This window comes from Xenopus tropicalis, chromosome 6 (genome assembly GCF_000004195.4).
Source record: "Xenopus tropicalis strain Nigerian chromosome 6, UCB_Xtro_10.0, whole genome shotgun sequence".
NCBI classification, from domain to species: Eukaryota; Metazoa; Chordata; class Amphibia; order Anura; family Pipidae; genus Xenopus; species Xenopus tropicalis.
In genome coordinates, this window is record NC_030682.2 from 47,698,052 (window position 1) to 47,713,878 (window position 15,827).

The following is a 15,827-nucleotide window of genomic DNA, read 5'->3' on the forward strand; positions in this document are numbered from 1 at the left end:
CGAGGCAAAACACGGAGACACGCCCTTTCGCCCCTGAGCTGAACACGGAAGTGAAGTCACAGTGGCGCGCCGGCATAGCAGGTACTTGGTAGGGACCTGGGTCAGCTCAGCAGAACTGCACTCAAAGGATAACGTCTGTTTAATCAGTATTAGAGAAAACAACACAAACTATATTCAGTAAAGGGAAACTTTGCCCCAAGGGTCTTCAGTACCCTTTCCAGCTGATGGAGGATGCTAGGAGTTTGACTCTGACTGCTCCTTTCTACTGGTGTATTCAGTTTGTATATAGCAGCGTTTTTACTGCTACAGAATAGGTTTGTCATTGACCGAAGGGTAATTCAATATTTTGCGGGTAGAGTTATCGCCTTGAGTGTGTTCATTCATAATTGATAGGATATTAATAGAATAAACATTTTTGTTTTCATATGTTTAATAGCTTCTCGGATAAATGATCAAAATAAACAAGCAAGTCATTTAAATGTGGCTACCCCAAAGCTGTGAAAAGCAGCAGATTCAGGCATTTTTTCTGACTTGCCCTTTATACATTCAAAACATGGCTGCCAGATGCCCAAAATCACTTTCGCTGATGTCAAAGAGAACTGAGAAAACTAGCCTTCTGTTTTCACACACCTGAAAAGAACAACTATAGAGTTAGGGTTAATTAAAAAGAACTGCATTTTGTTGCAGTTATAGGTCCATACCAGGTCTGGACTGGGATGCAAAATAGGCCCTGGCATTTAAAGTACACAGAGGTGCTAATAGCCCCCCACCAGCCAACTAAATAGTGACTGGAATTTTACAGCAGCCCCTCCTGCATTTACCAGAATCCACAGGTCCCCATGGTCCATATATTGGCTCTTTGGCATTTCAGTTATTAGTTATTTTGTTTAAAACATGGTACAGGTATGGGATCCCTTATCCGGAAACCTGTTATCCAGAGTTCCAAATTACGGAAAGGCCATCTCCCATAGAATTCATTCTAAGCAAATAATTCTAATTTTTTAAAAATTATTTCCTTTTTCTCTGTAAAAATAAAACAGTACCCTGTACTTGATCACAACTAAGGTATAATGAGTGCTCATTGGAGGCAGAACAATCCTATTGGGTTTATTCAATATTTCAATGATGTTTTTGCAGAATTAAGTTATGGAGATCCAAATTATGGAAAGATCCCTTATCCGGAAAACCCCAGGTCCCGAGCATTCTGGATAATAGGTCCCATACCTGTACATTTAAAAATCTTATATGTTATATAGGAATATGTAAATAGTTGCAAGAGGACAAGTCACTCTGCATTTCAAAAACCAAGCTTGGATTTGCAAGCATTATGGTCGAGGAAATTATTGTGCCTGCTATATTATGCAGCACTGTATAATAGGCAGTAAAATTAAAGATAACTGTAATATAAAATGCAGCAAATTCAGAATTCAGTTCAGGATACGGCCAAATCCTGACTGCCTGGGCAAACAGAATCCCAACCCTTAAAGGAGTTGGACACCCAAATTCACTGAAGGGTTCCAATGTGTTTAAAACTTTCTAGCACTGCGCCACCATTGTACCTGTCTTTCCCAGTCATCCCTAGCAAGGACTTGCAAATGCACAGTAGAGTAAATCCTACAGTTTTAAACCACTGTACAACTGAAAGCAGGGCTGTTATCAGGGTGTACAGAAGGGAGTCCAGGCAGGTGTATATTGCATTTGGGCATGGCCAAGCATGAATTTTTATTGGGTCCCCATTCTATTTAGTTGCCATGGCCCACTGCCAGGGTTCCTGGGTTGGCAGTCCCCATTGTTACAAAGCAGCTTGTTTATTTCTGTATGTATAACTTTATAATAGAGCGTGTTTGTTGTAGATTGGAGCATGGCCAAGCATGGAATTTAGTTTAGCATTTTTTATTGGGCCTCCGTTCTATTTAGTTGGCAGGGCCCACTGCCTTGGTACCCAAGTGGGAGGTCCTCATGGCTACACAGCAGCTTGTTTATATATGCATGTATAACTTTATTTATAACACCTCTAGGATAGACAACAACGTTCAGTTTTACATAATAGAAAAACACACAAGAAAGACAATGTTATAATAAATATAGGTATATACAGGTCCTTTTCAAAAAATTAGCATATTGTGATAAAGTTCATTATTTTCTGTAATGTACTGATAAACATTAGACTTTCATATATTTTAGATTCATTACACACAACTGAAGTAGTTCAAGCCTTTTCTTGTTTTAATATTGATGATTGTGGCATACAGCTCATGAAAACCCAAAATTCCTATCTCAAAAAATTAGCATATCATGAAAAGGTTCTCTAAATGAGCTATTAACCTAATCATCTGAATCAACTAATTAACTCTAAAAACCTTAAAAAGATTCCTGAGGCTTTTAGAAACTCCCAGCCTGGTTCATTACTCAAAACCGCAATCATGGGTAAGACTGCCAACCTGACTGCTGTCCAGAAGGCCATCATTGACACCCTCAAGCAAGAGGGTAAGACACAGAAAGAAATTTCTGAACGAATAGGCTGTTCCCAGAGTGCTGTATCAAGGCACCTTAGTGGGAAGTCTGTGGGAAGGAAAAAGTGTGGCAGAAAATGCTGCCTGGAAGATTGTGGAGAAGGACCGATTCCTGACCTTGGGGGACCTGCGGAAGCAGTGGACTGAGTCTGGAGTAGAAACATCCAGAGCCACCATGTACAGGCGTGTGCAGGAAATGGGCTACAGGTGCCGCATTCCCCAGGTCAAGCCACTTTTGAACCAGAAACAGCGGCAGAAGCGCCTGACCTGGGCTACAGAGAAACAGCACTGGACTGTTGCTCAGTGGTCCAAAGTATGTCATTCGGAAATCAAGGTGCCAGAGTCTGGAGGAAGACTGGGGAGAGGGAAATACCAAAATGCCTGAAGTCCAGTGTCAAGTACCCACAGTCAGTGATGGTCTGGGGTGCCATGTCAGCTGCTGGTGTTGGTCCACTGTGTTTTATCAAGGGCAGGGTCAATGCAGCTAGCTATCAGGAGATTTTGGAGCACTTCATGCTTCCATCTGCTGAAAAGCTTTATGGAGATGAAGATTTCATTTTTCAGCACAACCTGGCACCTGCTCACAGTGCCAAAACCACTGGTAAATGGTTTACTGACCATGGTATTACTGTGCTCAATTGGCCTGCCAACTCTCCTGACCTGAACCCCATAGAGAATCTGTGGGATATTGTGAAGAGAAAGTTGAGAGACACAAGACCCAACACTCTGGATGAGCTTAAGGCCGCTATTGAAGCATCCTGGGCCTCCATAACACCTGAGCAGTGCCACAGGCTGATTGCCTCCATGCCACGCCACATTGAAGCAGTCATTTCTGCAAAAGGATTCCCGACCAAGTATTGAGTGCATAACTGAACATAATTATTTGAAGGTTGACTTTTTTTTGTATTAAAAACACTTTTCTTTTATTGGTCGGATGAAATATGCTAATTTTTTGAGATAGGAATTTTGGGTTTTCATGAGCTGTATGCCACAATCATCAATATTAAAACAAGAAAAGGCTTGAACTACTTCAGTTGTGTGTAATGAATCTAAAATATATGAAAGTCTAATGTTTATCAGTACATTACAGAAAATAATGAACTTTATCACAATATGCTAATTTTTTGAAAAGGACCTGTACAGAAATGAAATATCAAATGATCAGAGACACTGCAGGAAGGAAGTTCATGCCCTGTAGAGCTTGCATTCTGTAAACTTTATTAGTGTACATTATATGTAAATACATATAAACATTTCTTGGTGTAGCTGGTCCTTTTAATAGCCAGTGTACCCTCTTGTTCAATTCAGTAAATAGGGTTTGTGCTAAATAAACCTTTTGCCTTAGGCAAAAAATTTACTTATGTTAACTTAGGGGTTATACTGCCCATTTAAGCCTTATTCACCCTGTGTGAAACATCTCCCTAAATACAGTATATCTCCCTCTCTTGTATGATGGGCATGTATAGAGTATTTGAAATTGCTCACAGTACAGAGACAGGGCACAGGCAGCAGAACCACTAGAGAGACAAATCCATAGACAGATAACAAAGGGGTGCAGTTTGGGTGTTCTGTCATAGGGCAGTCGTTCCTCTGCGCTTGTTTTGTTATAAATATCTCAACAGTTTATTTTAGGATTTTATATTCTAGTCGAATATGTGCCTACCATTTTGACTGAGTAAACTGTGCTGTGTGTAGTTTCCAGATGCAGTGCGCTTAATTGGACAGACCTACTCTCTGGAGTACTCTCGATGGAAACATCTTTCAATTTATGAATAGGTAACCCTTGGTACTCCAGCTGTTCTATTCCTGCTTGTGAAAGGAGTTGTACTTTTTTAATATTCATATGCCCAAAGTTACCTACAGTTAGGTTTGTTGAATGTGTTTTAACTTTTTTTTTTTAATCTGCTTGTTTCTTCTCTCTTAATAAAGCATATGAAAAGAACCAGCAACCCTCATGACGTGTTACACTTCAGGAATACTGAGATCCCTTCAGCTCTGCAACTCGTTTGTGAAACATTTACCTAGATTTTGCAGTCATAAAAGATGTTGTGCCACACAGCACAGTTCTCGCCGGCGCGTTGTTATAACAGGCATTGGGATAGTCTCACCTCTGGGTGTTGGTACACAGTTGGTATGGGATCGTCTCATTCAAGGTGCAAGTGGAATTGGGGCTTTAGAAAGGGAAGAGTATAAAAATTTACCTTGCAGAGTTGCTGCCTGTGTTCCAAGAGGACACTCTGAGGGACAGTTTAATGAGCAATGCTTTGTTTCCCGCTCAGAAGTTAAAGCTATGTCATCTGCCACTATTATGGCCCTGGGAGCTGCAGAACAAGCAATTTCTGATTCTGGATGGAAACCAATAACTGAAGAGGATCAGGTGTCTACAGGTGTAGCATTAGGCATGGGAATGGTTCCACTTGATGATATTTCTGCTGCTGCCATGTTGTTACAGTCAAAGGGATACAACAAAATCAGCCCCTTCTTTGTCCCCAGGATTCTTGTGAATATGGCAGCAGGTCACATCAGTATCAAGTACAAGCTCAAAGGACCAAACCATGCTGTATCTACAGCTTGTACCACCGGAGCCCATGCTGTTGGAGACTCTTATCGATTTATTGCCTATGGAGATGCTGATGTCATGGTGGCTGGGGGAACAGAAGCCTGTATCGGGCCCTTATCTTTAGCTGGATTTGCTAGAGCTCGGGCACTCAGTACTAGTTTTAATTTAACTCCAGATCTGGCATGCCGCCCTTTTCATCCTGAGCGAGAAGGCTTTGTAATGGGAGAAGGGGCTGCTGTGCTTATTTTAGAGGAATACACACATGCGTTGGCCAGGAATGCCAGGATTTATGCAGAAATTTTGGGCTACGGTTTGTCTGGGGATGCTTGCCACATAACTGCACCAAGTTCAGATGGTGATGGTGCTTTCAGGTAAATGCCATACCAAGTATTCTTAGTTTACTTTTCCACATATTTATATTCATATGCTGCAACACAAAAGGACTTGTCCTCAAAATATTATACAATATGCATCTTTTTTGTGTGGTTTCTCTAAACTGCATGACTGCATATTCCAGGTTTGGAGTGAACAAATGTTGCCCCAAAATGCATGAAATTACCCTCCATTCTCTATACAACAAACTACTGTTTTCAGGCAAAATGCACCTGAAAAAAAAACCACAACTGTAAAATGCCCTGTGTGTTATTTCTCTAAAGGCTGATTACACCTTTATTTTCCATTTGTCCTTTGTTTAATTAAAATACTTAGAGGTAAGGAATTTATAATTTAATTATCCCTTAGCTGGGGTTAAAAAAGTCTTACAGGCTGTGAACCCTGTCTTTGCAGTCATTGCCTTAAGGTGCCCATACACTATAAGATCCGCTCGCTTGGCGATGTCGCCAAGCGAGCGGATCTTCACCCGATATCCCCACCTACGGGTGGGCGATATCGGGTAGCAAGGGACTTAAAAAAAAAAATAATCCGATTATTTAATTACATTTCAGCTTATGGGGCAGTCGGTTCGGAGACCGCATCAACGAGCCGATGCGGTCCCCGATCCAACCGGATTTTCTAACCTGGCCGATCGAGATCTGGCCAATTTCAGGCCAGATATCGGTCGGCCAGGCAGCTCTGTTCTGCCCATACACGGACTGATTAGCTGCCGAATCGGTCCAAGGGACCGATATCGGCAGCTATAGTCGGCCCGTGTATGGGGACCTTTAGACTGGCTTGCCTCGGCCTTTCTTATCAACTCCCATCTCTCTCCTGTTATGCTTTAATTGGCTTACATGAAGTTAGTGACCAGACCCCAACTCTAAGGGCAATAACACATTGTGCTATTTTTTGCTCAGAATTGTCTTTGCTAAAACACTCAAATTGCTTAATCATTTCAATATGCATGCAAAAGTATTTTGATCGATTACGCAATTAGTAATGTGTTATATACAGTGGCTTGCAAAAGTATTCGGCCCCCTTGAACTTTTCCACATTTTGTCACATTACAGCCACAAACATGAATCAATTTTATTGGAATTCCACGTGAAAGACCAATACAAAGTGGTGTACACGTGAGAAGTGGAAGGAAAATCATGTTTAGGGACGTTGTCCTGCTGGAAGGTGAACCTCCGCCCCAGTCTCAAGTCTTTTGCAGACTCCAAGAGGTTTTCTTCAAAGATTGCCCTGTATTTGGCTCCATCCATCTTCCCATCAGCTCTGACCAGCTTCCCTGTCCCTGCTGAAGAGAAGCACCCCCAGAGCATGATGCTGCCACCACCATATTTGACAGTGGGGATGGTGTGTTCAGAGTGATGTGCAGTGTTAGTTTTCCGCCACACATAGCGTTTTGCATTTTGGCCAAAAAGTTCCATTTTGGTCTCATTTGACCAGAGCACCTTCTTCCACATGTTTGCTGTGTCCCCCACATGGCTTGTGGCAAACTGCAAACGGAACTTCTTATGGTTTTCTGTTAACAATGGCTTTCTTCTTGCCACTCTTCCATAAAGGCCAACTTTGTGCAGTGCACAACTAATAGTTGTCCTATGGACAGATTCCCCCACCTGAGCTGTAGATCTCTGCAGCTCGTCCAGAGTCACCATGGGCCTCTTGGCTGCATTTCTGATCAGCGCTCTCCTTGTTTGGCCTGTGAGTTTAGGTGGACGGCCTTGTCTTGGTAGGTTTACAGTTGTGCCATACTCCTTCCATTTCTGAATGATCGCTTGAACAGTGCTCCGTGGGATGTTCAAGGCTTTGGAAATCTTTTTGTAGCCTAAGCCTGCTTTAAATTTCTCAATATCTTTATCCCTGACCTGTCTGGTGTGTTCTTTGGACTTCATGGTGTTGTTGCTCCCAATATTCTCTTAGATAACCTCTGAGGCCGTCACAGAGCAGCTGTATTTGTACTGACAGATTACACACAGGTGCACTCTATTTAGTCATTAGCACTCATCAGGCAATGTCTATGGGCAACTGACTGCACTCAGACCAAAGGGGGCTGAATAATTGCGCACACCCCACTTTGCAGTTATTTATTTGTAAAAAATGTTTGGAATCATGTATGATTTTCATTCCACTTCTCACGTGTACACCACTTTGTATTGGTCTTTCACGTGGAATTCCAATAAAATTGATTCATGTTTGTGGCTGTAATGTGACAAAATGTGGAAAAGTTCAAGGGGGCCGAATACTTTCGCAAGCCACTGTATGTTTATAGAGACCTGCAATGTTAAGGGGTATAGTTTCCCTTTTGTTTCAAATATGTGATATAATTTGTATATTAGATAGTAAACTTGTAAAGAAGCTTAGTTGGGATAGACCCAGCTGTGATTATTTAAAAGGCTAGGTAAGTAAGTACAGTTTATTTTAGACTGTTACCTACTCAATACTTTAGCTATACAAGTGGTAACCTATTATTTTTTTAGGTATCACTATACTATTGTAGCCCACTTTACAGATTCTGTGCTGCTACTGCTTTAATTTGGCGCAACAGGAGCCCTGAGCCCCGCTTACTATTGGGGGAAAGGTGTTTCCCAGCAATGGCGTGCCTCCACCCAGGGGTTATGTTGGTGGACTATAACTCCCACCCTGGGACCTTGATGTGATACTGTGCAATACAGGGGATCCACTCAACTCCCGGCACCTTGCCCCTCCCTGGGGTAGTTGCTTACCGGCAGGTAGGTGATCCCTGGTGTAGTAATGAGCCAAATACAAACAGATTGTGTTGAAATAGATGAAGGTTGTTTATTTGGGTAGGACCTCTCCAGGAGTGGCATACAAATCATTCACATGGCAGGGCATATACTCCATAACTTCTCATTGAGAACCTTTTCCTGTTGGGTAATCCACGGTACTCACGCCACATGCTCCCCTCTAGGTGATCTCCCCGGTACTCTCGCCAGGAGACACTCTCTCATAGAGTTCTCCCCGGTACTCACGCTAGGCAGACCCACCACAGGGACCCAAACCCGTACTCTCGCCTAGGCACCCTTAGATCTGGACTCCTTGACTAGCGGTGACCTGGTCCACCTACCTAGCCACTTAGTGCCCTGCACTCCAGCAGATGTAATGCTGGGGGGTCTTAACCCCACTACCACTCCTGGAGGGGCAATATTCACCCATTCTAACTCGGTGTCCTACATGGCACTCCTAGAGTGTCCTATTACTTGAAACTGTCTATCTATTAACTGAGCCTGGGGAGCTCCTCTACCCAGAGGCTATCCCAAGCCTAAGATCTCTTCCAGCACATGGCTGCATCCCTATATATAACCTGCACACCACCCTGTGGCTGCAGCCCGAACTACAGGGATACTCCCTGTTAACTATTTAGAACCCAGTCATCCCAGAGTCCCAGTAACTAGCACCACCCTTGTGGCCTGTCCTAGGGGTGTCTGTCCTAAGGGCCCATTTTTGGTAAACCCCTACACTATTGTAAGATTTTTTGCAGGATTCAGATCTGATAAAATTCTTACTGTCTCACCTTACCAAATCTAAATCCCAGTATGGCTAATTATATAGCGCCAAACAATATGAAACTTATGTGATGGAATTAATACAGTCTCTGAGTGTTGTTCTCTTTTGCAGTCTCTGAGTGTTATTCCCTTTGCATTGTCCAATGCAGATGCATAGGTGCAGTGACATTTGTCCCCTTGTACTGTAAGGCCCAGTGCTCCAGCCCAGCACTGCGATATACTTGGCGGTTTAGATCTTATTGGATTTGTATAGAAGATAAACACTATCTGAGAGATATTTACTTGTATGCTATACACTTTTTTACAAATAGGTTCGTATTTGGGTTGGTAACACACACAGACCCACTTAAGTGTAACCCACTTCTGTGTATCTCCAAGCATCACTGACTAAAAGTAATGAGAGGGTGGGCTAGATTCTCAATTCATTAGAGCGGACCAAGCACCCTAGCTTCTGCCTAGGCTGATTAACTCAGCTGTCTCCCTTTTAGGGATTGTTGTTCAGCTGCTTGTTCTCTCTCTCAAAGCTGAGAGCATAACAGAATAGGCTGGAACTGCTTGAATATTTGAAAGAGACACAGCAGTTTGTAAGAAATACAGATAATTCTGTTTCATGGGTTACATTGTCCTTTATCAGGGTAAACATTTGTATATGAGCTGACTTTAATTCATATAAAGTTGTGAGTATAGTGTGAAACTTCTGTGTGAATAAAACACAGGTACAGACCTGCTTAGATGTTTTTCACTGTCTGACCAGTCAAAAAAAGGAGTTGCCCCTACATCTGAGTAATACGCCACAATAGAAGATGGGCTAGGGAGGGGGGATTTTTTAACCTACTTAAAGGAAGCAGACCCTGTGGTCTATACCCAGAACATGCCAGTGTTCTAGTATGTCTTTATACTTATCTTATATTTATACTTATCTTATCTTATATTTATCTTATCTTATATTTATACTTATCTTATCTTATCTTTATACTTATCTTATATGTCTTTATACTTATCTTTTTACTGAAACCTATAGAGAAACCATGTAACTTTTTCTTTTTCAAAACGCTGTAGTGTTTGCTGTGTCTGTGGCACCCCCCACAACTTTTATACTTATTTTAATGGGTATGTGTAGCATGTGAAGGGTTCTCCTCTTGGAGTTTCCAGTGTTTCTCTCTCATACTAGTAGAGCCAACAGTCACATCTGTATTAATATTTTAGTGATGCATGGGAGCCTAAAAAACATTCAGCAAGAGTTTGTCAGTGAAAACAATCTTTTTCCTTAAGAAAATTGTTTGTGAATAAACAAAGCATATTTACATGCCATGACTAATTAATTCAGAATTAACCTGACACTTTCCATGTCAGGTTCCACTTGACAGAACTGTTTAGGCAGTGATATTTAAGGCAAGGAGTGCCACTGTTGAATTACTTTGGAGTGAAATGAATTAAAAAAAAATGCAAGGAGACAGGCTAAATCCCAGAGCAGAAGGTGACTTTCCAACTGTACTGTTATGGCCATGGCTTCACTCTCCCAGTTACTCTGAAACTCCTAGAGCCACTGCCAAAAGTGCTCAGCATTATCTGTCTGTCAGTAATGTACGCACAGTTTTGTGTTTCTGCCATACCAATTGAGGTCAGTGTTATCTAAGCAATTGGTTTCATGCAAAAAGTAATTTCCCTAGGTTTTCCTCATTCCCTTTCATTTAAGCATTTATCCCCAGACGCCTCTCTCAGGACACAGCTTCCAAATGCTTTTAATTATTTCTCTGCATTTCTTTTGATAAGCTTTCCCTTCTTGTTAACATTGCTTTTTGTTGTTTTAATTAAATGCCTGTTGCTCTGATTTGATTCATGTAGTAAAGTTACTAAATAAAGACACCCTTCTGTCAGACTGTTGGGTATAATGAGGAAATATGCTTGTGTGTTCAGGAAAGGTGTGATGGATATGTATTTGACAAAAAAAAATGACTTCAGAATAACCCTGCTGCCATAATGATTCACTTCTTAGTTATGGCTGCTGCCGTAGCCACTGGTGAAATCATCAAAATGTAACTTACCTGCAGCTTTTACCAGCTCATGTGATGTTACAGCTGCTCTATACATTCCAATACTTGTACTCATAATCAACTTGTGGTAAATGGTATAGCCACAGCCATTCATACTAAGGCTGCCTGGTTCTTCAGTAGTGATGTTTGCATGCGGATGAACTTTAATATTGGTTAGCAACGCAAGTAAATGGTTACTATTATCTCTTCTAATAAAAACAGCTCAGTTCATGTGCTGCCTTGTCAACGTCAGTCTGTTGGACCCAACATACAGACTGTCTTAGGTCAACTAAATCTAAATAACATCAGATTTTAAATATTGGGATATTTTAAATATATTAAATATTTGGATAATGGGTCCCATACCTGTATATCATTCCCTCTTTACCAAAGTATTGGACAAATTAAATACAGGGAATACAAATTATTTAAAAAAACACCTAGCTTGCACTATAAAGTGATAAAACCAGCCTTGTGTTATTTAAAAGATTAAGAATGTTTGTTGCACTAATGAAAATTACCTTTTTTTAGTACTTTTGATTTGCCATAGGGTTTAATGAAAGTTGCTTTAGAGTGAAATTAATGGAGCTCTCTACAAATAGACAAACTGAAATAATTTACATTATGATTAAATGTTCTTCTGGGGAAAGCACATTGTTAATAACCACAATCTTAGTTTTTTCTTTAGTACAGTCACCTTCCTCACCCCTGTTTTCATTGCTTGTGAGTCCTCAACTACTCAACTACCAACATGGGTAACTTGAGGTTTAACCTTAGTGCTTACAGACAGATTTCATAATCTCGCAAAGCTCATGTCTTAAGGTGGCCATACACGCACCGATATTATCGTACGAAACCTCGTTTCGTACGATAATCGGTGCGTGTATGGCATGTCAGCGAGCCGACCGATATCGCAGGAAGCTGCTGATATCGGTCGACTCGCCGATCGGCCAGGTTAGAAAATTTTGATCGGGCGCCATAGAAGGCGCCTGACCAAAATTCTCCCTTCAGAGCTGAATCGGCAGAAGGAGGTAGAAATCCTATTGTTTCTACCTCCTTACCTGCCGATTCAGCCCTGAATGGTGTGTGGCGGATCTGACGATGTTTCGTGCGACCGACGGTCGTACGAAACATCGTGAGATCGCCACGTGTATGGCCAGCTTTATGCCTGCCAAAACACAATGGAGTCATTCTACTCAGAAGAGCTATAGCTATACAATATGATACAGGTATTGGACCTGTTATCCAGAAACATGTTATCCAGAAAGCTCCAAATTACGGGAAGTTCTTCTCCCATAGACTCCACTTTAATTAAATCAGATTTTTAAAAATATTTCCTTTTCCTTTGTAACAAAAAAACAATACCTTGTACTTGATCCCAACTAAGATTTAATCTATCCTTATTGGATACAAATTACTGAAAACCCCTTATCCAGAAAACCTGAGCATTTTGGATAATGGGTCCCATACCTGTATATCATTCCCTCTTTACCAAAGTATTTGCCAAATTAAATGGATAAAAGAAACTGATACCTTACCATATAAATAGGTTACTATTGTACCCCAGAGACAGTTTAAAGGAATAGCTGTACTGTATACGTGTGGTTACATTACAGAAGTGAGAAAAGGCTGAACAGCAACCCTGCTTGTTTCTCATTGGTGAATTTAACTGCTCCTTGAATTTTCAGTAACTGAAATTTTAATTTCCTTATTTTATTGCCTATTCTTGCATGCCAGACATTGCTCTTTAGATCTGTCTGTTTCCATGGGAACACGAATTTCATTCACTTTTTTTAAAGTCTTTTGCTGTTTTAATTGGCACTGTTCTGCATCAGGTTTCATTGAGTCGTTGGCAACACAAGCAGAATATAGAATTCATGTGTGGAAAAAGCACTAGTTCATCGCAAAAGAGCTTGTTATCTGCGCCAGCGAATTGATTTATATAAAAGTAATTCATATCCAGCAAGGGATTGAAGCTGTTGGTAGAATAAAATTTGCAATATCCAAGGAAGCCCTGAAAAAATCCTGCTATTGAACTGCTTATTTTGTGCATGCTTTAAACAGACTTGACCTTTTCATACAGACTTTTACCCTTTTTTTTTTTTTTTTTTTGCTGGTACAAAATTATTTTTTATTGATCCCTGTTCTTGTATTGAGCAGCCACCAGTGTTTAATTTGGGATAACAGCAAACTTACTAATAGAATGTTTTCATTTACAGGCAGTGCCAATAATAACTGAATTGCCTAACATAAATTAAAAAACAGGTTCAGTCCTTGGACTGTGCATAGTGGATATATTAGATTACCATTTCAGAAGGAAAGCTTCCTGTTCTTTTACAAATAAATGGGGGTGTACATTTAATTTAAATTCAGTTTTAGAACTTCACATTAAAGGTTTAGTTTAGTCAGGTAACTTTGTGGGCATAGAAGGCTTTTGACTTTGTTGTGGCAAAAGGGAAAATCAAGACAAAATCAAAACATGCTTCTGGTTTTTAAAATCGCTTTATAAATCTTGACCATTTTAAAAACATGGAGTACTATTTAATAAGTGATTTAAATGTCTGTGCGAAAGTTCATCAGTAATAGTAATATATTTGAGTTTTAATTAGTTCTAGTTTTTGTTCTTAATTTTTGCTATTCTCAAACTCATGATTGTGCTTTTTTTTCCTTTGTTCTTTAGGTGCATGAAAGCAGCCATCAAAAATTCACATATACAAGTCGAGGACATAACCTACATCAATGCTCATGCTACATCCACACCTCTTGGAGATGCAGCTGAAAATCAAGCAATTAAAAGACTCTTTGGAGACCATGCATATTCTCTTGCAGTATCTGCGACAAAAGGGGCAAGTGGGCATTTGTTAGGTGCAGCGGGGTCTCTTGAAGCTGCATTCACTGTGCTGGCTTGTTTTCATGGAATATTGCCTCCAACTTTAAACCTTGATAGGACAGAGCCAGAATTTGACCTCAATTATGTTCCTCTTAAATCACAAGAATGGAAATGCAGAAATAGGCGAGTAGCTTTGAGCAATTCATTTGGCTTTGGTGGAACGAATGCCTCGCTTTGCTTTGCAAGTATATAAATTCTGTTGTAGTGAACTGGCCTAATAGAAATAATAGCAAAAAAAAAAAGGCTGGTGTGTTTGGACGACATTAGGTTATTGCTTTGAAAATGGTAAAGTAGACATTGACTTAGTTCAATATGCCATTAAAATTCCAATAACTTTCTTTATTAAAAAAATTAACTGAGAACACCCCCAGTATTGATTTGCCAGTATAACAGACATGAAGTATCCTTTACTGTGCTGATTTATCTGTATTTAAAACTGTAGTGATTAATAATGTAATATATACAAATTTTATGGAACTGAGATACTTGCTAACCTGTGGCTAATAAATACTGGCCTGTACAGAAATGTCTCTTGACATTTCTTTAAGACGTTTACCCAATTAGTGCAAAAGTCAAATACATCTCATGGGATACTCAGAGTGTGGGGTTCATTTCTAAATATATAAAAATAGATATGATACATGTCAAAATGAGGGAAAGCTGTAAGTCAAAATAAACTTGTAAAAAATGATAAAAGAGTGTGTCAGAGACCATTTTTCATGTTATAACATCTGATGACTTTATTAAAAATGTATACTCTAATCAGCTATAAATGTAACCAAAGATGGAAGAAATCAAGAAAATGGTAGCTATGTCCCCTTGCAAAAACAAAACTTGGCCAAAGTTTTTTTTTTTTTTCAAGAAGAGAAGCTCCAGTCTGAGGTATCAGGTTAGGGATTATCCTTGCATAAATATATGTACATGATTTAAACACAAATGTTTGTTGATCAGGCCGGGTTTGCATCTGGATTTTAATTCATCCCACAGGTGTTCATTATTTTTGTTCATGTCATTGCTTCGTGCAGGCCAGTATTTCTTCCTCTCTCATCTCAGCAAAATAAATTCTGTATTGACCTTACCTTGTACATGGAATTGCCAAGGATGAAATTATCTGCTATGATAGGTGTGGCTTAAAGGAGAAGGAAAAGCTAAGTCACTTGGGGGTGCCAAAATGTTAAGCACTCCCAAGTGACTTTAATCGCTTACCTTTTACCCCGGGCTGGTGCCCCTGTACGAAGAGAACAGCACCAGCCCTGGGTAGCAGCGAGCGCTTCCTACTTCCTATTCGCTTGCGTGCGCATGCTCAGTAGAGTGAAAAGCCGAATTTAAACAAGAAAGTCGGCTTTTCACTCTACTGCGCATGCGCCGGCCCATGGATTTCGCCGGCAGAAGAGAGAGGAAGGAGGAAGCGCTTCCTACAGGTACCCTGGGCTGGTGCTGTTTTCTCCTAACAGGGGCACCAGCCCAGGGTACAATATAAGCGATCTAAGTCACTTGGGGTGCCTAAAATTTTGGCACCCCCAAGTGACTTAGCCTTTCCTTCTTCTTTAAAGGCCACAAATACCTTCATAGAAAACTTGGGAATTAGAAGGAAAATAGACCTTCAGTTTCCTTCCTTGAAAATAATGCAGCTTTGCCTTTATTGGTCACCCAATTTATTTTAAGACATGTTAGCCAAAGACACTTGATAAAGGGGTGCATGGCTCGAAACATGTTATGTGATCAACAGGGCTGTGGAGTCAGTACATAAATTCTATGACTGATTGACTCCTCAGTTTATGTCACCACCGACTCCAAATCCCCAAAATTGCTTCCGACTTTGACTCTACAAATCTGTCTTCACAGCCCTGGCAGTGCTGTGGAGTCTAGACATAAATCCTTGTGCTCTGACTCCAACTCCGACTCCGCAGTTCAGTTCTGTACCTC

General features: G+C 40.5%; 1 protein-coding gene across 4 annotated transcripts; it reads left to right on the forward strand.

Annotated features, from left to right (window-relative positions):
* The first annotated feature begins 70 nt into the window (after window positions 1-70).
* On the forward strand, window positions 71-14,597 carry oxsm (3-oxoacyl-ACP synthase, mitochondrial). 4 transcript variants are annotated; one of them, XM_012964913.3, is made up of 4 exons: window positions 115-314; window positions 4,209-4,289; window positions 4,443-5,444; window positions 13,692-14,597. In XM_012964913.3, exons 3-4 carry the CDS (start codon window positions 4,468-4,470, stop codon window positions 14,092-14,094), a joined length of 1,380 nt encoding a protein of 459 aa, XP_012820367.2. In that variant the 5' UTR covers window positions 115-314; window positions 4,209-4,289; window positions 4,443-4,467; the 3' UTR covers window positions 14,095-14,597.
* The last annotated feature ends 1,230 nt before the right edge of the window (window positions 14,598-15,827 follow it).

What these genes read in the sequence shown, in the direction of transcription:
- oxsm (XM_012964913.3), top strand. Translation starts at nt 4,468, where the DNA reads ATGACGTGTTACACTTCAGGAATACTGAGATCCCTTCAGCTCTGCAAC. An exon ending in GATGGTGATGGTGCTTTCAG is followed by an intron (nt 5,445 to 13,691) that starts GTAAATGCCATA and finishes TTTGTTCTTTAG; the next exon opens with GTGCATGAAAGCAGCCATCA.